This window comes from Copidosoma floridanum, unplaced genomic scaffold, assembly GCF_036245765.1.
Source record: "Copidosoma floridanum isolate Cflo_tuat_1 unplaced genomic scaffold, Cflo_Japanese_pri ptg000021l, whole genome shotgun sequence".
NCBI lineage: Eukaryota > Metazoa > Arthropoda > Insecta > Hymenoptera > Encyrtidae > Copidosoma > Copidosoma floridanum.
In genome coordinates, this window is record NW_028321898.1 from 32,866,869 (window position 1) to 32,894,498 (window position 27,630).

The 27,630-nt window shown below is 39.2% G+C and overlaps 2 protein-coding genes across 6 annotated transcripts in view; one reads left to right on the forward strand and one right to left on the reverse strand.

The window, feature by feature from the left end:
* LOC106643039 (Regulator of cullins 2) overlaps positions 1-27,630 on the reverse strand; it is a 29,176-nt gene continuing 1,546 nt past the window's right edge. Inside the window, exon 2 of the mRNA XM_014358001.2 lies at positions 1-764. Coding sequence (XP_014213487.1) covers positions 583-764 — 182 coding nt within the window. The 3' untranslated portion in view covers positions 1-582. The remainder of the gene's footprint in view (positions 765-27,630) is intronic.
* Tret1 (trehalose transporter 1) lies at positions 7,263-26,803 on the forward strand. 5 transcript variants are annotated; one of them, XM_089594346.1, is made up of 8 exons: positions 7,263-7,852; positions 17,313-17,488; positions 17,540-17,804; positions 22,260-22,385; positions 25,215-25,338; positions 25,469-25,642; positions 25,750-26,129; positions 26,208-26,803. In XM_089594346.1, the coding sequence occupies exons 1-8, from the start codon at positions 7,763-7,765 to the stop codon at positions 26,784-26,786; spliced, it is 1,914 nt and encodes a 637-aa protein (XP_089450472.1). In that variant the 5' UTR covers positions 7,263-7,762; the 3' UTR covers positions 26,787-26,803. The 5 variants fall into 5 exon arrangements, with proteins under 5 accessions (XP_089450472.1, XP_089450470.1, XP_014213485.2 ...); XM_089594344.1 differs by having other exon boundaries at positions 17,313-17,470; positions 17,516-17,804; XM_014357999.2 differs by having other exon boundaries at positions 7,264-7,852; positions 17,310-17,804.

Sequence of the window (27,630 nt, forward strand, 5' to 3'; positions counted from 1 at the left end):
TTCAAAAATTTACGCTAATAGTTACAATTTATTACTATATCACATCACGCCATAGCTAAGAATTAAGCTGAATGAAAAATAACAATGTCGTTGTAAACAATAAAGTCTTAAAATGCCCAACTATATTTACGTGACTTTTCAATTGATCCTTCGTTTCCAACGCACTGGAGGCTACCTTGGTACACCTACTTCTCCTCTAAAGCTTAAGATGATACGCAAAAGCAACGAAAAGAGAAAAAAAAAAAAGGTAAAAAAACAAAAGTAATAATTATCAAAAGTTAGCACAACCACGCGTATTTGTTTTATAAAAAGTAGGTATTGCATTGCGAAAAAAGTAATTATTGACCGCCAATGGTACAGGTGACTTGTCACCGAAAGAGGAAGGTATATTGGGTACTATGTACATGGGCATTATGCACTCAATTGCTGTTATTGCTCGTATGGTTACACACTACTTATCAATAGTTACCATTATTGCATGAAACGTGAAAAATGTTTCTACTGTCCATCTCTCGGTGACACAAGGCTCTTCCGCGCGTGCAAGAACTTTCAACAACGTATGCGATAAAAATCTTCACTCTCCTATTTGCCCATCCGTTGGATGGACCACTCCTGCTGGCAGAGCGGACACCTGTTGTTCTGCTTGACCCAGAGTGACATGCAACAGTAGTGGAAGGAATGGTTGCACTCGCCCCACACGACCACGCAGTCCTGCTTACCGTAAAAGTCCTTTTTACTCTCTGCCTGGCAGCGCAGACACGCATCTGCAACAGAGCACCACACGCAAAAACCATTAAAGATTATTTTTTTTAAAGTGGTGACTTTTGTTCTTGTCGAATTTTAATAGCAATAGCTCATTTTTTTTTTAAGAATCACAGATGGTTTTTTCACGTGCACGAAATTTGATGAAAAAACCCTGGAAGGCAAACGTTGGCAACAAAAGACAGTTTTATGAGGAGAAGAAAAAAAAGAGAGGAACAGCACGGGATGTTTGCGATCATTGTCATTAAATTTTGCGACTAAGGAAGTTATACACGGATTGAAAAATTTCGTCGAATCGTCACGTTTGGCCACGCGAGTCGATCGCTTTTTTGTCTTCTCGTACGAGATGCATATACATGTTATTCGTACATCGAGTGACCGAAGCACGAAAAGTAGGCCTTTGGCTCTTTCTTGATGTTTTATGAAAGAACTTTAATTATGTATTACATGTGATTTGTTACACGAGTTACCACACTATTGGCATTTCGAAATTATTAGTTTTTTGTTTTTTTATCGAATAAACACGTAATTACGAGTTTCTTAGGCGATTGTTGTCGCAATCTGATGAAACTACCAAAGAAAAGATAAGGATCTAATACTTTTGATTTTCCAACGATACGCTATTAGCATGAAAATCTCTAATAGCCTTTCGTGTTTCCAGGAATTTTCCACTCGACTGCGAGAAAACGGCAATCTCGTGTTTTTTCTTGCTCACTGTCGTACTGCGATAATTAACACGCTACTCAAATCCACTGACAGATTACAGTACTTCGTTTGACTGAAAAATGAAATGCACTCAAAAGGATCGATGTCGATATTATGCCAACCCCAAAGAAATCCATTAGAGCTACTCCGTCTAGTCTTATTAAAAATAATCGCACCACCCAGAGATAAGTTGACTAAAAAACTCGAGCTCGAAACGTCGTTGAAAAAAAATTCATCATTATAATGTGCGCGATGATACATTATCTCCTCGGGTTATAGAGATGTGAATCTAATAAGGTTCGAATGAGAGCTCGTGCCTGCATATTTGACTGGCATGGCAATAATTGCAGGAAAAAAGATTAGCATGCTGCGATCACGTTTGGAAAATCATGCGCAATAAATATTTTTATTTTCTTTTACAATCTAGAATTATGTTGATGATCTTGATGATCATTTGAAACTGACATTAGGCAAAGATAAGGATCATAAGCCCTAAATCCGGCAATCACCTACCGGGGTTTATTGCTACTGTTACGTACGAGTCAAATGTTCGGTTAGTAGCGCACCTATCCAATTTTCATTAATCTAATCAATTTCGAAGAATGTTTAAAATTAATTAGTACTTAATCTAATGTAACGAATGGATAATCGTGCGTTTATTGAGAAACGTAAAAATTCAAAACCTTTGAAAAAAACAATTATTTCAAATTCATTGGGTCAAAACTTTTTCAGTTTATGAAAAACTTCATATTTTAAACAATAAAACAAGCGTAATTTTTAATTAATTAATGGTGGTATAATAATGACTATTTCAAGTTGACGTGTTACGTACGACGAGTCAAATGAACATTGGTGGAAACACTTTTTTATCATGTTAGAAAAATTGAACCCAAAAATTAAATGGACGATTTTTTGAATACCAAAAATTAAAAAAAGGCGACAGAAACAAAATTGTATTTTACAGTGCAAATGACGAGATCACAATCGAAAACAAAAATTTTAGGCCCAGTATTTTTATTGCAAGGCAAAGAGAACGTATTTAATACTTGTTAAGTATTCCGACATTTTTTTTTAAATGCTTCCCTATAACGATGAAGCAAAAAAACAAAGAAAGATACGAAAGAAGACAAAAAAGCATTTAAACATACATGACTGTTGAAGCACGTCCATGCCACCGTCAGGGTAACAAATAATTTTCAAAATCATTGACAATTAGTAAATTAGATCGAGTCGAATCAAGTTGTAACTGTAGAATTGTGGATCGTTTGGGAGGCAATAAAAAACGGATAAAGTAAGAAAGCACATCATCATTGGGGCTTATAAAACGGTAATAATTCGATCGATTTGATGTTGATGGCCGTCAATTGCGGACGTGTACCGAGAGTAGTATTCCACTGTCTTGTTCGTAAGTCTATAGGTAATGTAAAACGATGAGCGCACTTTGATTGTTCCGTTACATGATTTTGCTAACGATACATCTACATAATGCACCAAAATTACTTTTGATACTTTTCAACTCAGGTAAGTAGGTACTAACTTTTTTTTCTCTCGGCATCGTCACATTTGACTGAAAACGTGTTATTGGAAGTAAATATTTTCCTCTGACAAGTTCACATCCGAGGTCTTGTATATTTAAAAACATTCCACCCTTCGTGTATGGCTCAATGGTAGTGAGCCTGACAACGAGGAAAAGTTTCAAAGCGCCAAAGAGGATCGTTCGACAGCCGCACGTGTGCACTCGATCACGCAAATCGACACAAAGTGTTTCAGGCTGGCGCTGCCGCCACTTGTATGGTATACTTATACATGGCAAGACTCGTATATACAAGCAGTAGCTAAGAAGCCAAGCTTTACATGCCCGCACGCGCTCCTTCGTCAATCAGCCATCAATTGTTCCCGGTGGATACGATAAATACTAACTCGCCTCGACCGCTGCTTTCGTAGTTTTATTTTTAACGTCTTTTTCCACGCTTCGGCTGCTCCTTCTCGATCTTTCGACAGCTGTAACTCGATTTATCAGGATATTTCGCGCTGCCCCTACTCCTACGTGCATGCATGTTGTTCATACCCAATGGCGACACGCGCAAAACCATCTACGCCATCAAGGAGCTTTCTTTGTATTGTTTGAGGGAAAAATTTATCGGTAAATTAAATTGTCGTATATAGTGGATACAAAAGTAATATTGCGTTGGCAGTGCGATGTTTTAAATACAAAAAAAAAAAACTCCTACTCTTGCGCTTTTCTGGATGCAATTTGATACGATGTTGTAACATCAACAACATAGCTGGAACCGCGTGTTTTTGCTACATTATGCAACTCTTGAGGGATTATGATTTACGAACCAAAACGCGTCATCCAAAAGAAGACGCGTCTGAGTTATTTAGTATCAAAGTCAATCCTGCCTCAATTTTAAGCGGTGACTCTTTTCGCTTCGGACCACTTAAACCAAAGCTTCTTTCTTTTTTTTCTCCCTGGCTGCTTTCACCAATTCGATAAACACGTTATCCACGCAATCTTCAACCTCTAGTAGTGTGCAATTAACATTGAACTTTTCCTCCAACTTATTTCTGATCTTACTTTTTTTTCCTGCCATTCGGTACTATTTACGCTTTTTTTAAAAATTTTTTTAACAATAAACATGACCCTATGTCCTTTCTTGTAATTTTATGTTATATAAAAAAAAAAAAAAAAAAAAAAAAAAAAAACCCTTACGAATTAGAAACGTTGATTGTTCTTTTAAAACATTCTATATAAATCATTTGAACTACTCGTGTGAGTAGTTTTACACATAAATTGTAAGTTATGGTAAAACCCATCGCTTGCAGCCCGTAAAAAAATAATAGGAATCGTCACTGAAACAAACGATGTAGGTTTGTGCGTATGTATAATACGGTGTCTGTTATCAATTAATTATAAACTGTACGTATAACGTTATCAATTGTATCATCAATTAGCAAATGAAAAAAAAAACGGTTGATGGAGATCAAATGATATTTTAAAATATTACTTAATTGAAATAAGGTTCATAAAAGTGTAATCTATTGATATCAGAATCATGAAATTCATCGTAAAAAAAAAATCGAGTCAGCCAAAAAAAGCTACCGATCGAACGAGGTAACGCGAGCGGAAAAAACCAATTCAGCAAAGGTAGCAGTGTTCAAGTATCAGTAACTATATTAGGAAAAAAAAAAAAAGCATTCCGGAGCAAAGACAATGTCCGCTTTGTTATCGCGGCTCACGTGCCTCGCACGGGAGGATCGCATCGCAGGGGACGATCGCCGAGCACTTATCGCACGCGCGTAGTCTGGGGATAAGAAGCGCGTCGTTCCTCAAAGTCAGGGACGCCGTAAATGACACACAATACGTATACAACGCTTAAGTATATTATAGGTATACAAGGGGACCGAGTCGTGGGTTCGCAAGGCATCGTGCACGACTGTTGCGGGAGTAGCTGATGATTATGTACAATCCGGTACAATCGTCGTTTCCCCTTTGTTGCGTGGGACGACAAGTTCACGGCTGCTGAGGCTTCAGCTGTTACATTTATTTACGTAACGATGATACACGTAGACGCGTTGAGATCCCCGAATTTGCGATCATCGAGAAAGTTTTTCCTCTCTTCGTTTAAAATGAGCATACGTGTATACCAAAACTTTGGATTGCAATTTGCTCGACCATTCGAAAAGTGCTGAAACATGACAATTGAAATGTCTTTGCTAGCAATTAAAAAAAAAAAAAAAAAAGTGAAAAATATCGTGACTAGCGGAATTATGCTGAGTATGAATATAATACAAGAGACGCAAAAGTTTTTGATCCATCGATCTATTGACCAACGAGCGACAAGTTAACAAACAATTCAAATACAATACCAGGAAAATATAAAGTAGGCATCACTTTATATATATATACATTACACGACACTTTAGTCACAGGTTGCTAATCGCGGCATTAAATTCCAGATAACAGATGCGCGATGATAATCTCTTTGAAATCAAAGGTGCGTTGGGATTTCCCTTGAAGCAAAGCACCCGCGTGACGAGCTAATTCTCTGTTAAGTATATGAAGCATCATAAAAAAAAAAAAAAAAAAAAAAAAAAAAAATTACCAATATTCATTTTGTATTGGGGCTAAGGAAGGGAAGTTGCCGATAAATTGCACAGAGGTTAAAAGCTTCCGATCTAGATTTGCACGGGTGTACGTGCAGTGCCACCCGTTATGATATGTTATATTGAGTAGGTATAGGTATACAGTGTCCATGTCTAGGCTCCGCATGTGACACTTTGAAACGATGGTGCGTAGGTATAACGCACGTACGTGCACCTCGTGCACGTTTGTAAAAATAAACCCATCAGCCATTATCCAATTGAGGGACCACTGGGGCTTATTTTTAGCCGCAATGACGAAACTTTTCCTCCATCTCCGTCGCCTCTAGAGTGTCAATGTACCTTCGCGCCGGGAGGAGGAGGATGCTCATGCACGATGCGCCGAACGTGGTACGCTTATTGCTACGCGGTACAGAGATTTACACGAGTAACGCAAATTGAACCGATGCCCATCCAAAAACTCATCCCTCCAACTAAATAGAATAATCATGCGCTACTTATTCAATGGATCCCAATGTAAGCACTGCCCGCCCTATTATTATTAATATCGTCTCGTTCGATCCCTCAAATAAATAATAATAACACCTGCGTCGTCGTTTTTACGGGCTATTTTTAGATTAGATTCAATAACTACGAATGAAACTGTGGCTATCATTTCGCTAAACAAATTAATTCATCGATTTGCTTTGACATGATGCGTAGACGTGTAAAACTAATAACTAATGTTACTATCTGTTGCACGAGCACGGGCTTATCGACTTATTATTTTTATAACTTTGCGGAATTTTACGCTAACTCAGGTAAGAGATTTATCGATTTTTAGTTTTTGATTCAACGTACGTTGACGATTCCTTAAGTCATCTCTATTTATTATTATAGGATTTGAACAGCGGAACGGTACCTACTTAAAAACGTGTTTGTGAGATTTGCCAAAAATATGTTTTTCTTTTCAACTAGCAGAATGCAAAGAGAAAAATGGTGAATGTACCTATGATAATCAAGACGGTAATAATGGTAAAAAAAAAAAAAAAAAAAAAAAAAAGTAAAATGAAACAAGTTGTAAAGTAATTTCAGAAGAAGATCATAAATCGTTGCAGCTGTTTAATTTGTTGAGCGATAACAAAAAAAAAAAAAAAAAAATCATCGAGTGACACTGTACTACAAGTTACTTAATCTGGAAAATGCTAGAAATAAGTGCATCATCCAAGCTATCATATGTGCGCACAAACATCTTAACAGCGGCAATCTGCAGTCGAGCAATGACATGATGTGCAAAATCCCAGAGAGGCTGTGTATTATGTGTATGTATAATTTTCGGAGTAGCGTTCGGTAAACAGAAAAATTTATTGCCTCCTAGCATGTCAGTTGACGTTGAACTCGAAACCCCTATGATAATTCCTTCGGTCCATTCGGAGGCTCGTCACTGTCCAGAGTGTAACAATTGAGGGGAGAGTCTCGAGCTCCTGGCGCGTCGCCCGCGGTCCGAGAGATGCAAAAAGGAGCATCATCATCCTCCTCCTCTTCCTCCTCCTGCCACAGTTGCCCCTTTTTTTTCGAGCTACATGAGCCAGACGGAGTCCTCCATCCCTACTACCACCACCACCACCACCACCAGCAGCATATCACCTCCTCGGTGGCAGCGCCAGCTTTTGCACGACAGATTGCGCGGGTAGGCGGTGCCTTCGTGCACACGCGGCCCGTCTCTTACGTATAAAAGACAAGAGCCGGCCGCGCGCGATCTGATTAACCGCACAGCCAGCCTGCAGCCTTTGAAGCTGCAGCCAACCAACTCGTACACCCATACGCGTCGTTTCGCAGACTTGTCTCGCGCTGTGTGATATTGATAATTGTATCATAGAGGAGCGCGCGATAACGAGGCGGTTGTTCGAAAAAGAAGTTCGCACCCGCGATTGGACTCCCCTTGGCCCGTCGGGAGGGCGCCTCTCGGTCGGTGAGCAAGTCGCGCTCGTTTTCACCCGAGGCGCCGGCAGTTGGCGCTCGAGCCTCGAAACAGCACAACCGGCCGCGCCACCCGGACAACAGAGCCGATAAAGACGCTCACCGCGAGCAACAGCTGACCGAGGAGTATTCGGCTAGCCACACACGCTCAATTGTCACAACAGAAGCACGTGCGCCGCTGATCGGCACGACCGGTCTAACTTTGGATTGTTTCCTCACCGGAGCCGCGAAGATGCCGTCGTCGTCGTCGTCCGGGCCGAGCAGGAGGCAGATGATGCAGCCATGGCCTCTCTGCTTGATCCCCTTCGGCAACTCAGCCAAGGTGAGTCAACCCCCGGCAACACACGTTCACCCGATGCTTCCGAGGCCTTCTAATTTGTGCCCTTTTTTTTCTTCCGCGCTCTACTCCTCTCATTGTCATTATTGTCGAATCCGCACCGTGACATTTTTCTAAGGTTTAATAATTCGGTTGATGGCGGGACGGATCGGTGGTGCCCGATTATATCATATACACAAGTAGATATTGGAAATCGGTGGTTCAAAAATGCCAAGTGCAAATATTCCGTTGCATGCGCGTGCGGCCAAACTATGCTGTTGATGCTGGCACGAAGAGAAGCGAAGCACACGTTCTAGAATATTCCGCGAGGAAATATTACGTGGTGGCTATTCACCGGTGTGTCACTGGAACTCGTGTCCCTAGTCCTGATACAAAACCAATAGGTTTCGGCGTTTTTAAATTCGGGGTGAAAAAAAGACGCAGCGGTAATCCAAAGTCACGCGATGCCCAAGGTGATTGGAGTACGGGAAAATGTTGATTTTTTGCGCCATCAACCTTATCTCAATGGCTCAGATCACGAAAAAATGGCACTGTACTTTTATCTTTCGTCGTGAAAAATGTCAACACATATGCGTACAGCATTGTGGACACCACATGTTTCGAGCGCTTGACTCTTTTTTTTTTTCACGCGCGTTCACCAAAAAACAATTCAACAGTTCGGCGGGCGGAAATTTCCACGCACGAGTCGCCGACTTTCACGTTACAGTCCTGTGATGCATCGACTTCTTTTGCTCAACTGTACAGCTTTACCGATTTTTTTATAACTAAAACGGTCCTATCCTTTCGGCGCAGAAACTTGACACTGTGACGTCACAATTGTTCCATGCAATCGCAAAGTTGTCTAGGTCTCGAATCACTTAGTTATTTATACAACCACGTAGCTTATAGAATTCATCGGCTTTAAAAGTTAACTCAAATTACTAAACAAAATGATTATTAAAAACTTTTTAAATAAAATAATTTATACATGGATTAGGAATATTAAAAATGTATATGTTGATAGAATAAACGAGTAATTTAATGATGAATAAATTTTATGGAAAATCGGATAAATGTTCGTGTGGGATTTAAAGTCTGCTCCAATGAAGCGAATAGCGTGCATTGCAACAACTACATGGGAGCTCAAATAAGATTCGAATCTCTTGGTCATTTTTTTTTCCTTTTGTTATACAATTTCATTGTACTGTCATATTTTTCTTCAACTGTAGTCTATTCGGTTGTATGTTATACATATTTTACCACTCAGCCGACCAAACTAAAAAAAACTTTTAGTATGTTTTTTTCCGTAAAAACATTTAACAGTATTTTTTTTTCAATTTGCCTGTGTATATTTCATCGTTCTTAAAAATTAATTACTAATTCAAAAAAAACTGCTGCCAACAGTTTTATATGTAGATTCCCAATACTTTGATTGACAGCTACAAATATTAACGGTAAAAATTTACAATAATTTATGACCTAATTAATATACATCATTAAAAAATTTTGTTCCAATTATCAGATGTCTCAACTGTATATTGTAATTTATCAAATAGATCGATTTTTTTTTAAACAGAAGTTAAAGTTATTTTGTTAATTAAAAAAATTTTTTTAAATTTTTATTCCGTTTAAGTTCTAGATCAAACACTCAAATTCGAAAAAAAAGTTTCTAATAGTTATGAAAAATTAAAGATAATTTCTCAAAAAATACATAATTGACTTTTATTTATTCGAAAATTAATGAATAAAAAAAAAAAATTCCGTAATATTTATTGATTCAATTGCGTTCTCTTGTACACAAAGTAGAAGATTAAAGTCCAGAAAATCATTAAAACAGACTGTTAGATTCCTATACATGTAGTCCGATCATAGACCACAAATACCCACATTTAGACGGAAGGAAATATTTTGTAAAAGTAAAAATCGTTGAAAAAAAAATGTGTGACCATACGACTTAGCGAGGAGACAAAAAGTACAAACATTGTGTGCCATTGCGTGGAAAATAGTCTGAGAAATGGTGGAATTAATAATTAAACTTTGCTGAAAACTAATCACGCCCACCTGATGGATATCCACACTTAATGGTGGCCTAAGCCCAAACTAACTTCACCCATGCGGCCATACAGTGTCTATACTAACGCGTAGCTAGGCTGTAGTCTTCGGAGCCACGCACCATTGTTTTACTTTATTTTATTTTCTTTTTTTTTCTTTTCCAATGAGCATGTGCTTGACGCGTTATCTCTGAGCGACGAACAAACGAGTACAAAAAAATGCGCGAGTACAGGTGCCAACTAGAGGAGGCTTGTCCTCCACGTACTACTCGTATACAGGCGGCCAAAGCCGCCCGGAGGAGCAGAGAGCCGCTTGCTTCTGGAAAGTTCCACGCATCCGCTGCCCCTCTACCCGATTCCTGGCTCACGTGGCTGCGGTAGACCAGGCACCTTGTGTTGCTCGGTGCCTACACGCGTTTCACGTCTTTTCTCCTTTCCTTCCTCGTTTGCTTTCCTTTGGTTTTTTACAGATTCACCGTCTATCGTCTTCGTTACTCTTTGCTGCACGCGAGAACAATTTTTTTGGCGCAGCCCGCAAAAAAGAAAAAATTAAACGAAATATCGCTTCGGACAGAGTCGAAATTTCAGCTGTATATAAAATCTCATTTGTTAAGTTTTGCAACCGTGTCTCATTAGGAATTGTGATTTAAAAAACTAAAACAATACGAAGTTACTATGTGCTTATCAACAAAGATTGACTGTTAAAACATAAAATTAATTCGGAAATGAAATGTCACTTTTTGTGTTCGAATATTTGAAAATAAAAAATTGTGGAATATTCCCAAAAACTTGGGGCATATTGTTTGCTGCAAAGTAAATATTTTCCCAGAGAACATAAATTATGCTTGCTTTGTCACGAAACACTTTTAAGTTTGAATTTGAATTATATTTCCGGACTATTATAACGAAGGACGAAAAAAATTAATTAAATTATTTATTAACATTGAAAAAATAATTTTTTTTTTTTTGCAGTAACTGAATGAATATTTTAAAGTGCCATTTCATTCCATTTCATTGGAACCGAAACAAGAGCCGGCACCGAACATATATCATGTGAAACAGTTATTTGAAATAACGTACAACCCTTTTCCCCAAATTGCCATGCACATTAGGTCATTTAACGAATAAAAGCACGATTAAAATGTATGAAAACGTGCAAGGAGAGTTGAAATGAAAAAAAAAAAAAAAAAAAAATCCGAATGAACGGAAAATATGTGTAAATTGATTTGACTGGGATGAGAGCGGAACATGAATAGAACTAACCGGCAAAACAGGTTCACTGTATATGGGTTCAAGAGAATCCGCAACGGCTGTGAAAAAACGCCGGAAAATTTTCATTGATGCATCGAACCATACAGGTGTTGTGCATCTTGTTTGTAGTGACCAGATGTTGAAAAAATATAAGAGAAAACAGAAATGTGCAAAAAAACTATCGACTTAACCGCACGACTCCAGCATCGTTTTCTGCTTTACTTCATCGTCATTTCATGTTAGCTAGTTTTTCAGATTAATCAGATTTGAGGAACCACCAGACATTGAATCATCAAGTTTGTTTTTACCATATTCTATTGTTGTAGTAACTGGACCGTTTCACCACGAAAAAATTTGTTTTTCACCCGTAATTTAAAGAATAAAATTTTTCTTCAAGCTGATTACAATTATTATCTTGAGTGAAAAAAAGAAAAAAAGAAAACTGCAAGAAGCGATCGATATGACCCTATATAAATTTTTTAGTCGTAATATCATAATTATCTCCGGTTAATTTTTTATTCGATCGATACGTCACGCATATACTGACGGATATAAAATAAAAAAAATAAAAGCGATTGTATACCGACAACCAAGTGTAAAAATATAAAAAAGAAATTTTCACAACCCGATAAACTCGGATAAACTTGCGATAAAGACATGAAACTCGGTTACAATCTAGTTGGAGAACGTGTTACTGACAAAAAAAAAAAAAAAAAAAAAAAAAAAGTAATGGATTGAAGCTTAAAAAATAGGAACAACGCAGTGGGTTGCGATGTATAGTGCAACGAATGCACGGCCGTGACTCTTCCCCTTGAAAATGACGACTCGTGACGACGACTGCGTGTATCCCAAACCCTCGAGAATCGGCCCAAAAACGTTGTCTGACGTTGCAAGACGGAAGAGGGGAAGCCGAGCATTAGCGCATGGCATCTATTTTTGGATACACGCCTCTGTTACTCCTCTTATCTCGTATTCGCGGGCTTATCTATATACTCAACACCTGCACAGTTTCTCTTTTTGTCCGGCTATTCTCTACAAAGGATTCGGTCACTTGGTTGGGCATTCGGACTTACGCGGACACCGCACGCACGGATTGAATCCAAGATCTTGGAATATCGATGGAACTCTCGCGAGCACCCGGGCCATTATCGGCATATGCGGTTATTGATCGAGTTGTCGCGACAATGTCAGCATTAGCAGGGGCAGCGGCGGCTGTAGCAACAGATGGTCGGCTCGTGCGCGCTTTTTTTTTTTTACCTGTACTACCTATCCTCGGTGAGTGTACTTACGTGCGCCGGCGCCGATTATCGAGTCGAGCGGGACACTTTTGCGCAATCGCGTCTATATTCGTAATCTCAGCTTTCGATACGTCTGCGTGGGATCTACAATGTAAATGGAATGCGGCGGTCTGACGGGTCGTAACAGATGTTTGCAAACAATTTACATTTTTATGACTCGTATATTATGCTGCCAAGCACCTATAACTCTCATTGTTTTTATACGCTACCACTTGAGGTTTTTTTTTTTTTTTTTTTTTTTTATGATAGAGGATTTCGTTTTATGTAAATTTTCCTTGATCAAATGAAATTACTCTCAAACATAATTTCCTTCCACTTTGACGTTGTTTCAAAAGCAGCCAAAATTTGTAAAAATAGGCATTTAGCCATTTGCAATTAGATTTCGGAAACTGAGAAAATATTGACAATCTTACGTGAGAGGCAAATCGTGACTAATACTGTTACAAACTGCTCAATCTGATTTTCATTCTCGATCCAACTTAACTGATTCAGGCGAATATTTTTTTAACACGTTTGCATCCGTAGTAAAATTTTCAGATCAACTTCAGAGGCAGCCAGATTCGTGAAATTTCAGATAGATAATGCTTAGAATGATCAACGCTCGTTTCTATCGGTGTGATTTTCCTAAGATCTCATTGGATCACGCGTTACGCGGATAAATTTTTTGACGCACGAGCTTCAATTGCTATAGTTTTTAAATTAAACTCACAATCAGTGGCACTTTTTATGCGCGTCTATCGTTGTTTACAAATTATAAATATACATGAATATTAATTAGAAGAAGCGATAAGACGAACGGTTTCAAAAAATTGTGCTTTTGTAAAAATTTAAATACGCAGTAGAGTTATATTTATTTTTTGTAAACTGCTCTAGTTCGCTTTGTCTATAGCAGAAAGGTTGTTATTATTATATTCTTTGTATCTACATCACGTACATATTTATATGCTATGATGAAAATTATAAAGTCACAAAAGGAGAAAAACATGAGTTTATTCTCCTGCATCCTCTAACCAAACGTTCATTGTTGTTATGGTTTTTACCATCTGTTAATGAATGCAGCTGTAATAAGACTACATCAAAGATGCGTTTCCCACTGTGGTACTTTATTCATATTTTAGCGTATTTAATGTATCGTAAAATACTTACAAATAGATTGTCATTGTTGTCTTTGAGGTTCAATCTTTACTTGACGAGACGACTTGTTCGAACAGGGATATTAAAACAAAGTCAATCGGTACTATTACACTCGAGCCATCAAGCAATTTAGATTTTGTCCATCGTGTTTTTTGACCACTTTTGTTCGGATACATAATTATCCTTTGGATATAGTTTATTAGTTTTGAAGGACTGTAAATTACTATCCAAATTATCAAATGTATACTATTATCTCCTTTTCCATTACTTAAATTGCTTGAAAATCGGAAGAACTTGTGAAAGTTTATTGTAGTTAAAATTAAAGACTTCGCAATCATGTATATACAGGCATGCTTAAACTTTTTTCTTTCTTATTCATAAACTTTTGCAGTATACGAGGGAACGGAAAATAACAAATGTTTTAACATGAATGAAGGCATCAAAGTTCAGATGTAATTGAGTATTTGGAGATGTGACGCGTATCGGGCAACAGTTGACGATACCAAGCATATACTGATATTTTGATACGCTGCACGAATAAAAATAAATAAATATACAAATGATGTGAGAAGTATCACGCCAAGATAAAAAGTTCAATGAGCCTTTACATCGTAAACGTGAAGTGTAGACAGTGAAAAATTACTAAACGCCAAGGCAGATAGCGATCGGTTACTATAAAACTCGTAATTGCAAAGAATGCGGTAAATGTCTGGTTAGGATCGAACGAATCAGAGGAAAAAGAAAGAGAAAAGTGGGGCGAAGAGATCGGCACAGGTTGTTCTTCAAACGAAGAGTTTAAATTTAGAACTTGCATACTCATTAAGTATCTGTGAACGATAATTTTTACTCTCGACTAGTTTCCTACTCTCACTTTGTTTCCTTGAACGTGTGTATACCACCTAATTGGTGTGTACGAGTGGTATGCATTATTTATGCATGTTAGTCAATGAGTAATAAACGGTAATGAAATTGACAGATTGATGTAGCTGTGGGTGTGCAACTTTTCTAATCAATACGTTTAATATTAAACATCATTTGTGGCACTAAAAATTATTTACATTTCAATTTTGGACTTTTACGACGGAAAGTGATCGAAATCCATTGTAACTAAGAACTATTTTACATGACTGGCTAAAGGATTAAATCAAATTCATATGGAGTACGATTTTTTACTATGATGACAAAATTTCAAGGCAATGATTTTTTAAAATTTTTATAATGCCGAGAAAAAAATAACAAAGCTACGTTGTAGTTGATGATCATACTTTATGTATACACCGGTTCAATCTGAAGGCGCCTACCGCACAACCAATTTCTTGCGTGGCTTACAAGCGTGTTGCGATACAGCAAGGGGCGATAAAATGCGTCTCATGAGCACTCCAACTACGTTTGTAGTATCTAATGTTTCGAAAATTCGAGTAAACAATTGGTGAATTGATACAATTTTCATACCCGCGGGAACAATGAATTATAATTACGTAATGTTTGTTTCAGAAGCGTTATTGAACTTAAGTCTCATTAGTTACATTTTTTACAGCTGTTAGAATTTTATTTTTTTTTCTTTAAAATTTTAGTGAAAAAAAATCTTTAGATAAATTGTTTACGTATTGGGAAAATAAACTGATTAAAAAAGACCTAATTGTTTGATGATCATATTTTCTCAAGCGAATGCATCACGAGGCCACGTGATAAAGTCTCATCAAGCAGATGATACTGCGCATAATTTTTATGTTGTGTCTATAATCGCGATCATTATGTAATTGTTGATGAGATGTGTGGACTCAGACTAAACCATTTATTGATATCACTAAATGAGGATCATCTCTAATTTATTAAACTAAATATAATTTTACTTACATAATTAGACAAGGAATTTGAAACATGTACTAGCGGTATCCTATTCTTATGTACTCACCTGCAACATAGCAAAATCAAAAACTTTTGTAAAATAACGTAAACAAGAAAGTTGTGTCAATGATAATTAATATTTTAAAATAAGTCTAACATTTTGGAAAAGTTTTACATTAAATTTATGCCTACTTGAAAAAAAAAAAAAAAAATCGGAAAGTAAAAAATCACTTTGCGCAGCGGAGAGGAGGATAGTATTTGTCAGAAATCTGGAGAAAAACATGAATATTTCATATTGAAATCACTCGTACTCACTCACGTACAAGTGCACAAGTATACGCTGACGTAAAGAAAAGTTATCAGAGTTCGGGGATAAAAGTTCATCTAAATACAAAAGATTATGAGCGGACCAGTCCGACTTCTCGTCTTCTTTCCCCCTATTGGCTTCGAGATCTCCGATCGCCCCAATATGCTACAAGACAGATAAATCTCGCTCTTATAAATAGTCCGACTCTGGTAATTTCTCCCTTTAAAAGTACGGGTGACTTGGTGTGATGTACGCGTTCGAAATTGCCTTCAAACCAATGTTTATGTAAAGTGTCTCGAGTAAGAGTGGTTCATTCACGGGTACGTTCATTTATTTGATTCTTTCATACGATTTTTTTTTTTTTTTCTGCTTTATGTTGAAATGGACGAAAATAATCGTTATAGTTTTAATATTGCAAAATGACTTGCGCAATTGCACGTTTAACCCGATAAGTACAAAATATTCCATAAAGATTTTTTTTCAAACTTTATTTCTCCTGGAAGGACACCCAGGATGACAGAAAGAGTCCTTGAGATATACTGTACAACAATCTCGGCTATTCTGATTGTCTTGGTGGAGATGTCGCAATATACATTAAAAATACTCTATCTAACAACAAAGAACTTGTTGTGCCATCATAAGATATATTTTTATTGATCAGGATCTTCCAACGTGATTTATGTTTCTTCATCACTCATTATTGCTTTTTATTATCATTATCATTATCATTATTATTATTATTATTATTATTATTATTATTATTATTATTATTATTATTATTATTATTATTATCACCGTTGGTAATATCAAATTAACTTCAATTATATAAATTCTTGTAACAATAAACAATAAATGTTTTTCAATGAGCGCATTCCCGCGTTGGTCGCGATTGTCGTTGTATAATCGAACAACAGTACGTAAAATAGAGTAAATGTCAAACATGTAACTACAAATATATGCATATATATGTAAAACATAAAATATTATGTTATGAGAAATTTCATTTCATAACTGTGATAATACGACAGTGCCGTACTTCCTTTATGAAAACTTATGAAACAGTCTTATCGTATTAATGTAGATTCATCCCGAAACCCTTCGCGAAGAGGAGATAGTAGTCACGAGTATAGTTGTAGGTTAAAAGGGGAAAAGCATGAAATATTGATAGTAGGAGAAACGAGATAAAAACGTGGTCTTGAAGAAATCGGGTCACCAACTCATAAGCGCCCGTTACAATTTTTAATCGATACAAAGTACGTAAACATCATTAACATTATTAATCAACTGTCATTGGGAAATCGAATCAAAGGTCGATGAGCTTTTTCATTCTCATTTAATCCCATACATTTAGCCCCTGGATAACCAACTGGTTATCGTGATTAAAATTCGTAGATGACTAGAATATGATGTAATTTTGTCCCTGATCTCGTACGATTAAATCCGACGAGCGTATTGCACCATCACCCTCTGCCATGTACCGAGTGTAGCCCAAGATCCAAAAAATGTTGAGTAATTTGGAAACGGAGTGTGAACAAACCACAGGATCAGATGAAAATGATGATGATAATTTTCAGGAGCGAGGCATCCTGCCGAAGCATTACACGAGGGTGCCATCGATCGCACGTTCCTCGACGGCGAGCTCGAGCCTGGCCCAGGAGTGCGCCTCGAATACGACCCTACTGACGAACACCAGCCCATTCAACAGCCAGGTCGCCCTGGTCGCGGAGAGGCGGCCGTCGGGCAGCGGGCCACGGTCCAGCGACGAGGAGCTCGAGGCCAGGGCAGCGCAGCTCGTGGAGGCCAGATCGGGCCAGCAGCACTACTATGCGGAAAACTTGCGTAACAATCACCACAGGACGTTGAACGGCTCCCAGATCTACGACCCCTTGCGCAAGGACCACGGGCTCGACTACAAACAGCTGGACCCTCTGCTGAGGAAGGACGAGCCCGCGTCTGACACCAGAGTTCTCATGGATTCGCAAGACTTTAAAAAGCCCGAGGCGGTCGTCAGGATGTCCGTCTTCCAGTTTGAAAAAGCGAATGCAAGGCCCGCATACTATTGGACCCAGGTACACTTTTTTTTTTTCCATATGCTTTAAAACCTCTAACAGAATATAATATATATAACCGAGCGTCGTGAGAAAGTTTCGAACTTACATTCCATTGGGTCATGGCAATGACACTTCCTTGTTTCTAAAGCGACAATGAAACTTACTGCGTGGAATAATACAAAAGACTCATTTTGTGCATGCAATACTTTTATTGCGTTCAAGGATTGATGTCGGACGACCGCGGTTTTTTATGGAACACAGTCACGATCCCGCAAAAAAGCGTTGATAAAATTTACAAAAACGCGTATCTTTGAAATAAAGTGAAAAGAATAACAATTATAGTTGGGTAGTGTATATGACAGGAAGTAGGTCGGAAATATATATACATTTTTTTTTAATGATAATGCGTTGACTGACCGAATGTACCTATTTGAAAAAATGTTGAGCTGTGAGGCGCGAGGAAAATAGTTTTATACGCATATGTTTACCAGATGATTAATACTGACGATTCGCCAGACGTATGCAGTATGCAGGCGCGATTGTACATTTGTTCTTACTGATAAAATAAATTAAAAGTTAAGTAAAAATATTGGCGATAAGGATCGTTTGAAATTATAATACAAACTTCAAGTCCTAATCTCAATTGTCAAGATATCTTTCTGCAAAAGAGGGCATCTATTGAAATATCAAGTCTCATAGTTAATAATTTTGTACTAAACTCAATAATGAGCTATTTTTCTTTTACTCATTCATTTAATTATTTTTTTAAATATCATCGTCTTAAGTAAGTACACCAATAAAAATTGTGTGTAAAAATTTAATTTGTATTTGTTGAAGTGGTATAATAATACAAGTGCAAAAGTATAGTACTATTAAAATTAAAGCACACATTTGAATAGAAATATACTTGAATTAAATTATTGAACAAACTGTGCTAAAAAAACACGTATCCAGTGAAAATTACGCAAACTTATTACTTGTGAGCACACGCAGTAGAATGACCGTGGGTATGATCGGCCAACAAGAAATACTCGTTTACACTACACATTTTTCCACAAATTTTGTAATTTTTTTTTTTACCACGCTTCAATGAGAAAGAATGAATGGAACATTTTTTTTATCGCCTTTTATCGGGATCTCATTCAAAGTTTTCATTTGAATTTGCAAATTGGATGGTACAATCATTGTGACTTTTCTGTATAAGACGTTACACAATCAGATTGCGTAACACTAGTCGACAAATTTCAATTCACCAAAATGCATTGAAAAAAGAATGTGAATTTTTTTTTTTTTTTTTTTTTTAATATGATCGGATAATATGAAGAATGCAATAATATCAACGACGTGAGCGCAATTTTATTTGATTTTAACGAAATTTATTTATTGTTTATTTTATGATTTATTTAATGTTAACGAAATTATTTAGTAAAAGTCGAAGAAACAAAGTTTATTGAATGATAAATAAAAATAAAATTTTGCCTTATAGTACGTATATTGGGAATAATTGGAAGAACAATTGCATTAATTGTCAGATAGCTGACTATGTAATTTTGTCTAGCATTCGGTTATTACATAAGTTTATTTATTGAAAAACTATTCCAATTGAAAAGCGCCCATTATCTTTGCACCGGTGGTGATGGGATGAAACGTGCACGTTTTAATAATCTACTTTTTAGTGAATGCCAGAATTTTGTCGCATAAATTAATGTGAGCTGAATAGAGAAAGACGCGTGACTTTTGTGTATGACGCGCCATCAAGTCAGACACCGATGAAAAATACGATCATTATCGACCGTAAAGCTCAAATACGCATGTTTTATTTTGTTACATCCGTTTCACCGACAAAACATATATTTTTTTTTCTTCTAGATGTATTACTAGGCACAAAAACAAAAACATTAGATTTAAACTCAATTTATGTTACAATTTAATTTTGAGGCAAATTAAAAAATAGTTTCTCCGAAAATCAAGGATTTGATATTGCCTACTTTTAAAGTAAGATCAACGTCACCAGAGATTTTTTTTTTTTTTTTCAAGTTCATACAATACGCACGAATGGATATACTGAAAGTATGTAGCGGTGGATTAGACCGAAGGAGGAGATGATGCTTCGCGACATAGTAAGAGGAAGTGCAATTATTATTTGACCAGAGCAGAGAGTACAAGAATCGGACGAAACAAATAGTGAAAATCTGTCCTTGTTCTCGATTCAGCCTTCCGCTGGACTGTAATGTCACTTACACGAGGCAATGGCTACAATATTCTAGCTCGGCAATATATAGGTACATATAGCACAGACATCTGTTTCAGAGAAGAAAAAAAAAAAAAAAAAGTCAAATCGTCGCCACTAAGCCTAAAACAATTGTCTTGTTGCACCGTAGCGCTGAGTAGAAACTTATGCTCTCCTCCTATTTAATAACAATAGTAACAATGTATGCCGATATTGCGTATGAGTTAGGGAAAAAAAAGAGGCGAAGCGACGTGACGCTTTTGTCGTCATCATCCACCCGAGAGATCGATAAATGTTGGAGAACCGGCAATAAATGAACGTGGCATGGGTATATGTGTACATATATGTAACACGTGAGATAATTTACGCGTATAGGTACAACATATATTATTATTTTCAATAAGCGTGGCGATGGCGCAGAGGTCGGAGAAACATAAAAAATAAAAACATGATGCGCACGGACGTCACTGATTTTACATTTAAAAATCTTAATTTTTTACAAATGCATCAAGGTGATAATATATGTTTACGCTTTCGTTGTAATGATTGTTAATTTTTCTTGCAACAACGCAGTAATGTTAATTTTCAATGGCAATCTGTTTGACTATATCATACACGTTGAAACACTAAAAATTGGAAATAGCTCGATCGATGAATAAAGCGACACAAATGATAAAAGCATGCATCACATCGATCCGATAAGAGCAATCAAGTATATAGTTACTCGTGAAAACCAGAAGCAGGTGCGAACATATACTGAGTTATCCAACGAAAATTTGGTTCGTCCAAGTATCCGTACATAAAAATTATCGGCAGTTTGTGTAAAAGTCGCGAACGCAAAGAGGATTGGGTGAGTGTACACGTATAGGTGTGTACTTGACCAGGAAACGTGGAAGAGCAAAAACAAAAAAGAGGAGATCAGCTGGGAGGGCGGCTTACAGTACATCAATGTGTGCGAATTGTACTGCGAATGGTACTGTTGGGGGACAATGCGCGCGGGTGTACCGCGGGAGAAGGAGAGGAATAATAAAGTGACGCGAGGATCGCGATCGAAGGAAGAGGTGGTGGTGGAGGAGGAAAATGGAGAGAAGGGGTCCGCCACGGCTCGTCGGAAGCTTCCTCCTATATAAGAGAGAAGCCGAGAGGATCCACCAGAAGAGTACGAGCGTCCACCAAGTGGAAGTGGCATGTACCACCGCATACGTATAAAAAAAAAAAAAAAAAAAAAAAAAAAACAAGAGTAGTGCAAAAAGACGGACGGGCCGGTAGTAAGAGTACCCCCCCGTATTTTTACGTACGCGTACGAGCAATAGTACCATAGAGAACGCGCGTACCAAAATTTTCCATCCATTGATTATTGCGCGGACATCGATCCGGCCGGCCCACCCTCGCCCACCAGGGGAGGATAACGAGAAAGCACTAGCCTGTTTGCTTGTTGTGCAGGCAGTACAGTTGCGACAGAGCTTCCGTTGTCGCGTGCGAGAGTGGTACAGTCGTGGAGGCGGAGATATAGTTATCTTCTTCGTCATCTCCCAAAAGGGTGGGACAATAACCAGCCGGCAAGATGAAGATTCTCATGCGAGCGGACACCCACGTGAACATCGAGCTTCCGGGAAACGCGCCCGTGGCCAAGTGCACCTTCTCCCAGGTACATCACCGCTATTGGCCGTGAAAACTTTTTGCCTTTTTCTTTTGTATACTTACTCGTTTACTTGTCCATCTCCGGCTGTGCGAGTCAAGGCTCGCTCGTCCGGAGGAACGTGATACCCCTCGGAAATGCGATTCTCCGAGGTGCGCGCGCGATTTTTCGCCTTCGACAGGCGGCGCACGTACGACACGAGGCAAACTTGTGGCCTCTGCCGACGACAAACGATAGATTTTGGTCATTGATACGAGGCGATGCGCACCTAGGAGTATAACGCGTTGTACCCGTGTACCACCACTGCATATATATATGTATACCACATGATAAAGAGAGAGAAAAAAAAATTGCGCTCACGACGGTCGCGATCTTCCGCTCATAAATTACGGATAAACCGCAGTTATGCGCGCGATGATTCGCGCATAACGCCGCGATCACACGTTACGATTACATTATGTGTACCTATTTTGCGCCAGTCACACGCAGCGTGCACGTAACGCGTGTGTATATGTGTACACACACACACACGATGCAACAATTGATCATCTAAACGTTTTCCGGTCTCTATTTTATTTGATTTTATTTTTTTCGTGTGCTACAGGTGCTGGCCGCTTTCTCGGTCTCGCTCGGCTCGATGGTCGTGGGCTTTACATCCTCGTATACCTCGCCGGCCCTTGAGTCCATGAAGGACCGCAACGTCACGTCCTTCGAGGTCTCGGGAGCTACCGTAAGTATACCGACACTACATTATTTTTCTACTTTTTCATAAATATATACTATCGTCTGTTGAACACTTTGTCAAAATGGACCATTTCTCGCTCTCTTCCGGCAGTCAACCTCTAAGATGATGTGCTTCTTAGATAGCCGCCGAAACAGATCGAAATTAAGATAAGCGGTGTCGCCCGTTGCTGCTGCTTTGCTTCAAAAATTACACTCGCAGGAGGGTGAGGATAGTAAATTAATATTAATCTCTCGAAATTGCGACAACTGGTCAAAAATACGTCGAGATGGTGCTCCGAGGAGGTTTAATCTTCGAAAGGGCTAAAACCGTGCATAAACTTAAAGTTGTTATGTTTCATCGGGATGGATTAAATAATGGTGGGGTCGGGGCGTCGCGAAAAATTACGTGCTATTTATAGGTTTGTGTTTTTTTTTTTTTCGGGTTCCCGGTCACATAAACACCAGGACCATTTTTGTTTTATCGGCCACTTCCTCATTAACCACCCAACACGCGTCAACGCGACAAAAATACAGATTGATAGCCCCCGGGCAATCAGGATCATGGACGCGGTTACCGATATAATAACTTGACCCGAGAGTTTTCTCGGTTCTTCGCTGCAAAAGTCTCTTAGACAAGTGCACCGGTGCCGTCTATGTTTTCGCGTATTAAGCTTACGTAATTGTTGTGTCGTGGATATAAAGTATTGCATCTTTGAAAGGAAATTGTCAACATGCGTCGAGTGGAAAAAAAGAAGTTTAGATAATACCGCATGAATCTAAGCGATCGGTAACTCGAGGGGGGAGCGAGAGGAGCTGCAAGTGGACGGATTATTATCCTCAACGAGATCGCATAGCGAGCCAATAAAATCTATTGATTTGCAGCAATGATGCAAAATATGTATTTGCGCTCGTCCGAACTCGCGTCGGAAAACTAAAATTTTCGCTTCGACACTCCACGCGGACGCGAACCGTACATTGGAAAAAATGAAAACAATGGCCGATCGTTTAATCACGTTGTTGTTGGTTTTTCGTTTTCCGCAGATGGCAAAATAGAAAAATCAAGCAACGCGTAGCTTTGGAGAATTTTATTTTTTCTTCGCGTCCAAGCATGAACAATTACACACGACGTACACGGCCAGGTCAATCGGACAGTTAACGGAGCCTGACCTCAAACTTGCGTCACTCTAGCCACCGATCAGGGGCTCGTACAGCGAGGCGTCCTGGCAATCCCTTGGGCGTGTGCATGTGTACACCCTATGACGATTGAATGGACAAGGGACATTTTCACCCTAAATACGCCCCTTTACGCTAACACGAGCACTCGCTCATTACTATTTTTTCATCGCACCATTTCGAAGGTCTCAACAAATAACATAATCGATCTCAATCGACTTGGCGGTTTAAACTTGCAACAACAATAAACTCGGATGCATTTTCATCGGAGCGGCATGAATGAAGATTGAAAAATCAATAAGTTGTTTATTCTTTTGATCGCGAGCCTATAAGAATGAATCATCACTTTTATTGTGCAGCGGTTAAGCCGAGCACTCGCCGAAGGCGGGAATTTTTTGTAATTATTATTATTCGGGAATTACGGAGGAAATAAACTTGTCAGTGTTAAAATGTCGTGTGTATTTAATTATAACAGTGGTTATGGCAGAGCTAAGAGCAAAAAATATTTATAACATTAATTGCGAAGAAATTAGAGTATAGAGCTAAATACGTGTGCTACATCAAATAAACGATATTTTTATGTCGCAGTCAAGCCGAGCACTTGGAATTTTTGATAATCATCGTTCGGGAATATCGGAAGAAAAAAAACTTTTGATTGGTTTTAAAATAGTACATTGGACGTTCACGATTGGCGGCGATGAGTATACCCATATGTAGGATCGGCTTGTTTGCTCGATATCCGTTGAAAAATTCATAATCGGTATCTTGTGAAAACAAGTATAAAAAAGCAACAGCGTGTCCGGAAATCAGATTTACACGCGTACTTAATAGATAAAATAATATGGTATACCGTGAGAGAGGACGGATACAACAACAACAACAACAAGCTATATAAACATTTATTGTATAATCTTTGATTTTACACATCGAGTCAACACACAAACAAAGTTAAAGGCCATAATGATTGTTGAATAAAAAAATAAAAAATCCCTTATCGAAAGGAAACACACCGCGAAGCGTGTATACTTAACATTATACACATGATGGGTAGCTGAGCTTTGAATGAATCAGCATTTCAGCTCCTTGATATATCCATAAGTAAGTATTTCTTCCGCGAGACAGAAGATATGTGTATATTTGGGTTTTTCGGTGAATTTGAGGTGCGCGAGCGCACGCGAGTTCAATGAAACACTCGTTGATGACGGGCACGTGACCGGGATGTTAAGGACATAATATCCTTATACGCATTACATACTCAAGAGATCGGGAAAGCCTTCAACACCTGCGCGGGGGTGGGTGGGGAGAGGGTCAACTTATACTTCCGCGCGTCATCATCGAAACGCGCACAGATTATAATATATTACATTGACGCTTACGATTACCGCCACGCGAGAAGGACGGCTACTACGTACACATAAACATACAATTACACTAGAGTAGGAAGGAAGCACTGCCAAGCTCTTCCGTTTTTTCAATGAGTACAATTATATTACAATACATATGTATAGCATGCTTTGCTTGTTAGGTATAATACATCTAAAATGTACATCAGGCGTACGTGGTACAGGTGATTTTTTTTTGAGCAAAGAAGCAGCAGGGAAACCATTTAAATGAGATTTTGTGTTTATTTATAGATATCTATATATTAAGTATGTATTTTCAGGGATCGTGGATCGGCTCGATCATGCCGCTCAGCGCGCTCTTTGGCGGGATCGCTGGCGGGCCGCTGATCGAATACGTCGGAAGACGTAACACCATCCTCTTCACTGCTTTTCCGTTCATACTGGGTAAGGTTCATCCTCTTTGATCGATGAATGGATGAAAAAAAAAAAAAAAAAAAAAAAAAAAAAAAAAAAAAAAAAAAAAAACAATGTTGCTGTATATACATGTATTTACACGCGTGTTTCTCCCTTGCAGCCTGGCTGTTGATCGGTATGGCCAACGGCGTGAGCATGATCATGTTCGGCCGGTCGCTGAGCGGCTTTTGCGTGGGAATAGCCTCCCTCTCGCTGCCCGTCTATCTCGGCGAGACCATTCAGCCCGAGGTCCGGGGCTCCCTGGGACTCTTGCCCACCGCTTTCGGTAACATCGGTAAGTCTCTATATTATTATATCGTAACTTGTATACCCACATAATATGCCCGTTACCGGTTAACCCGAGACTTGACGTTAATTGTAAAAAATTTGTCCGATGGGCAGGGATATTGGTGTGCTTCATAGCGGGCAATTATCTGAATTGGTGGGTGCTGGCCCTGTTCGGGGCGTGCCTACCGGTGCCCTTCCTCGCGCTGATGCTCACGATACCCGAGACTCCGAGGTGGTACATATCGAAGGGCAAGACGAAGCGCGCCCGCAAGTCCCTGCAGTGGCTCAGGGGGGCCCAGGCCGACGTGACCGACGAGCTCACCAGCATCGAGAAGACGCACGTCGAGAGCGAGAGACAAGCCACCCAGGGCACCTTCTCCGAGCTCTTCAAGGGCAACAACTTCAAGCCCCTCCTCATCTCCCTGGGGCTCATGTTCTTCCAGCAGATGTCGGGCATCAACGCCGTCATCTTCTACACCGTCCAGATATTCTCGGTAAGAGGTCACCACGATATTGTCATAATATATATATATACACGCGTACAAAATATGTAATTTTGTGGATTGTTGCAGGACGCCGGCAGTACGATGGACGCCAACCTGTGCACCATTATAGTGGGCATCGTGAACTTTTGCTCGACCTTCGTAGCGACGGCCCTGATTGATCGCCTGGGGCGCAAGGTGTTGCTGTACACGAGCAGTGTCTCGATGGTGGTGTCGCTCGCCTCCCTGGGCGGCTACTTTTACATGAAGGACTACTTCCACATGAGCGTGTCCGGGTACGTGCCCCTCGCGAGCTTCATCGTCTACGTGATTGGCTTCTCCCTCGGTTTCGGCCCGATACCTTGGCTCATGATGGGCGAGATCCTACCGTCCAAGATCCGCGGCAGCGCCGCCAGCGTGGCCACGAGCTTCAACTGGAGCTGCACCTTCGTCGTCACCAAGATCTTCGAGGACGTGATACATCACATCGGTTGTGGCAGCACCTTCTGCCTGTTTGCCGCCATTTGCCTGGTGGGGCTCGTCTTTGTGGTTTGCTTCGTGCCCGAGACCAGTGGCAGGTCGCTCGAGGAGATCGAGCGCGGACTGACGGGCCCGGTCAGGAGAATGAGCGCGGTCGCCAACATGAAACCCACCCCCATGGCCTGTTAGGCCGGCTGCATTTTCCTTTTTTTTTCTTCTTTTCCTCCCTTTTATGACATAAATAAAGGCCAACACCGATGTGCCGCTGGTTGTGTGTTGCAAAGCGCGAAAGTCCACGTGGATCTGCAAATTTATTTTTTACTATTTACCCCTTCGCCATTTCATTCCGCGATTCGATTTCAAGCGATCGAACTCTCGCCCGGCTCTCGAATCTCAAGAGAGAACACACCCACACAATGTTCCTGAAGTTAACTCAAGACAGAGCAATATTTTTCCCCCTTGTCTTACAACTGCGTTGTTCAATATGTTGTTGATCACGGCTGTACAAAGTGTCGTACGGAACAAAGGCGGATGCGTCTCGGGCACTTGGGGAATTTTTAGCCAATGACAAAAGGTACTATTCAAATACGACACTGTTGTTATTGTTTGTACAGAGTCTATAACCATAACGTTAGTACCAGTGCGCGCGCGTGCAAACTGCTGGATGAATATATATATTATAATATAACGCTTATGTGCAGTTGTTGGATGATGCGAGGCTGCCGTATGTATAATTATTTACATATTATCGTGTGGTTATTGTGCAACGAATGAAGGCGTGACATTTGTTAACCTATTGTTTTACGACAAGTAGATTTTAGTGTGATAGTAGTTTTTAATTTTCGCGCTTCTCACGATTTAAAAAAAAAAAAAAAAAAGAATCAGGACGCGAAAATATTGTACATATAGTCTGAGGCTTTTTAGTGAGCAATGTTTTTTTTTTTTTTTTTTCTTTCATTTGAAATGTAAACAGTTGTTTGTAAATAACGACGAAAGATGTAGATTTAAACACGCACGTAGAGATAGTTTTATA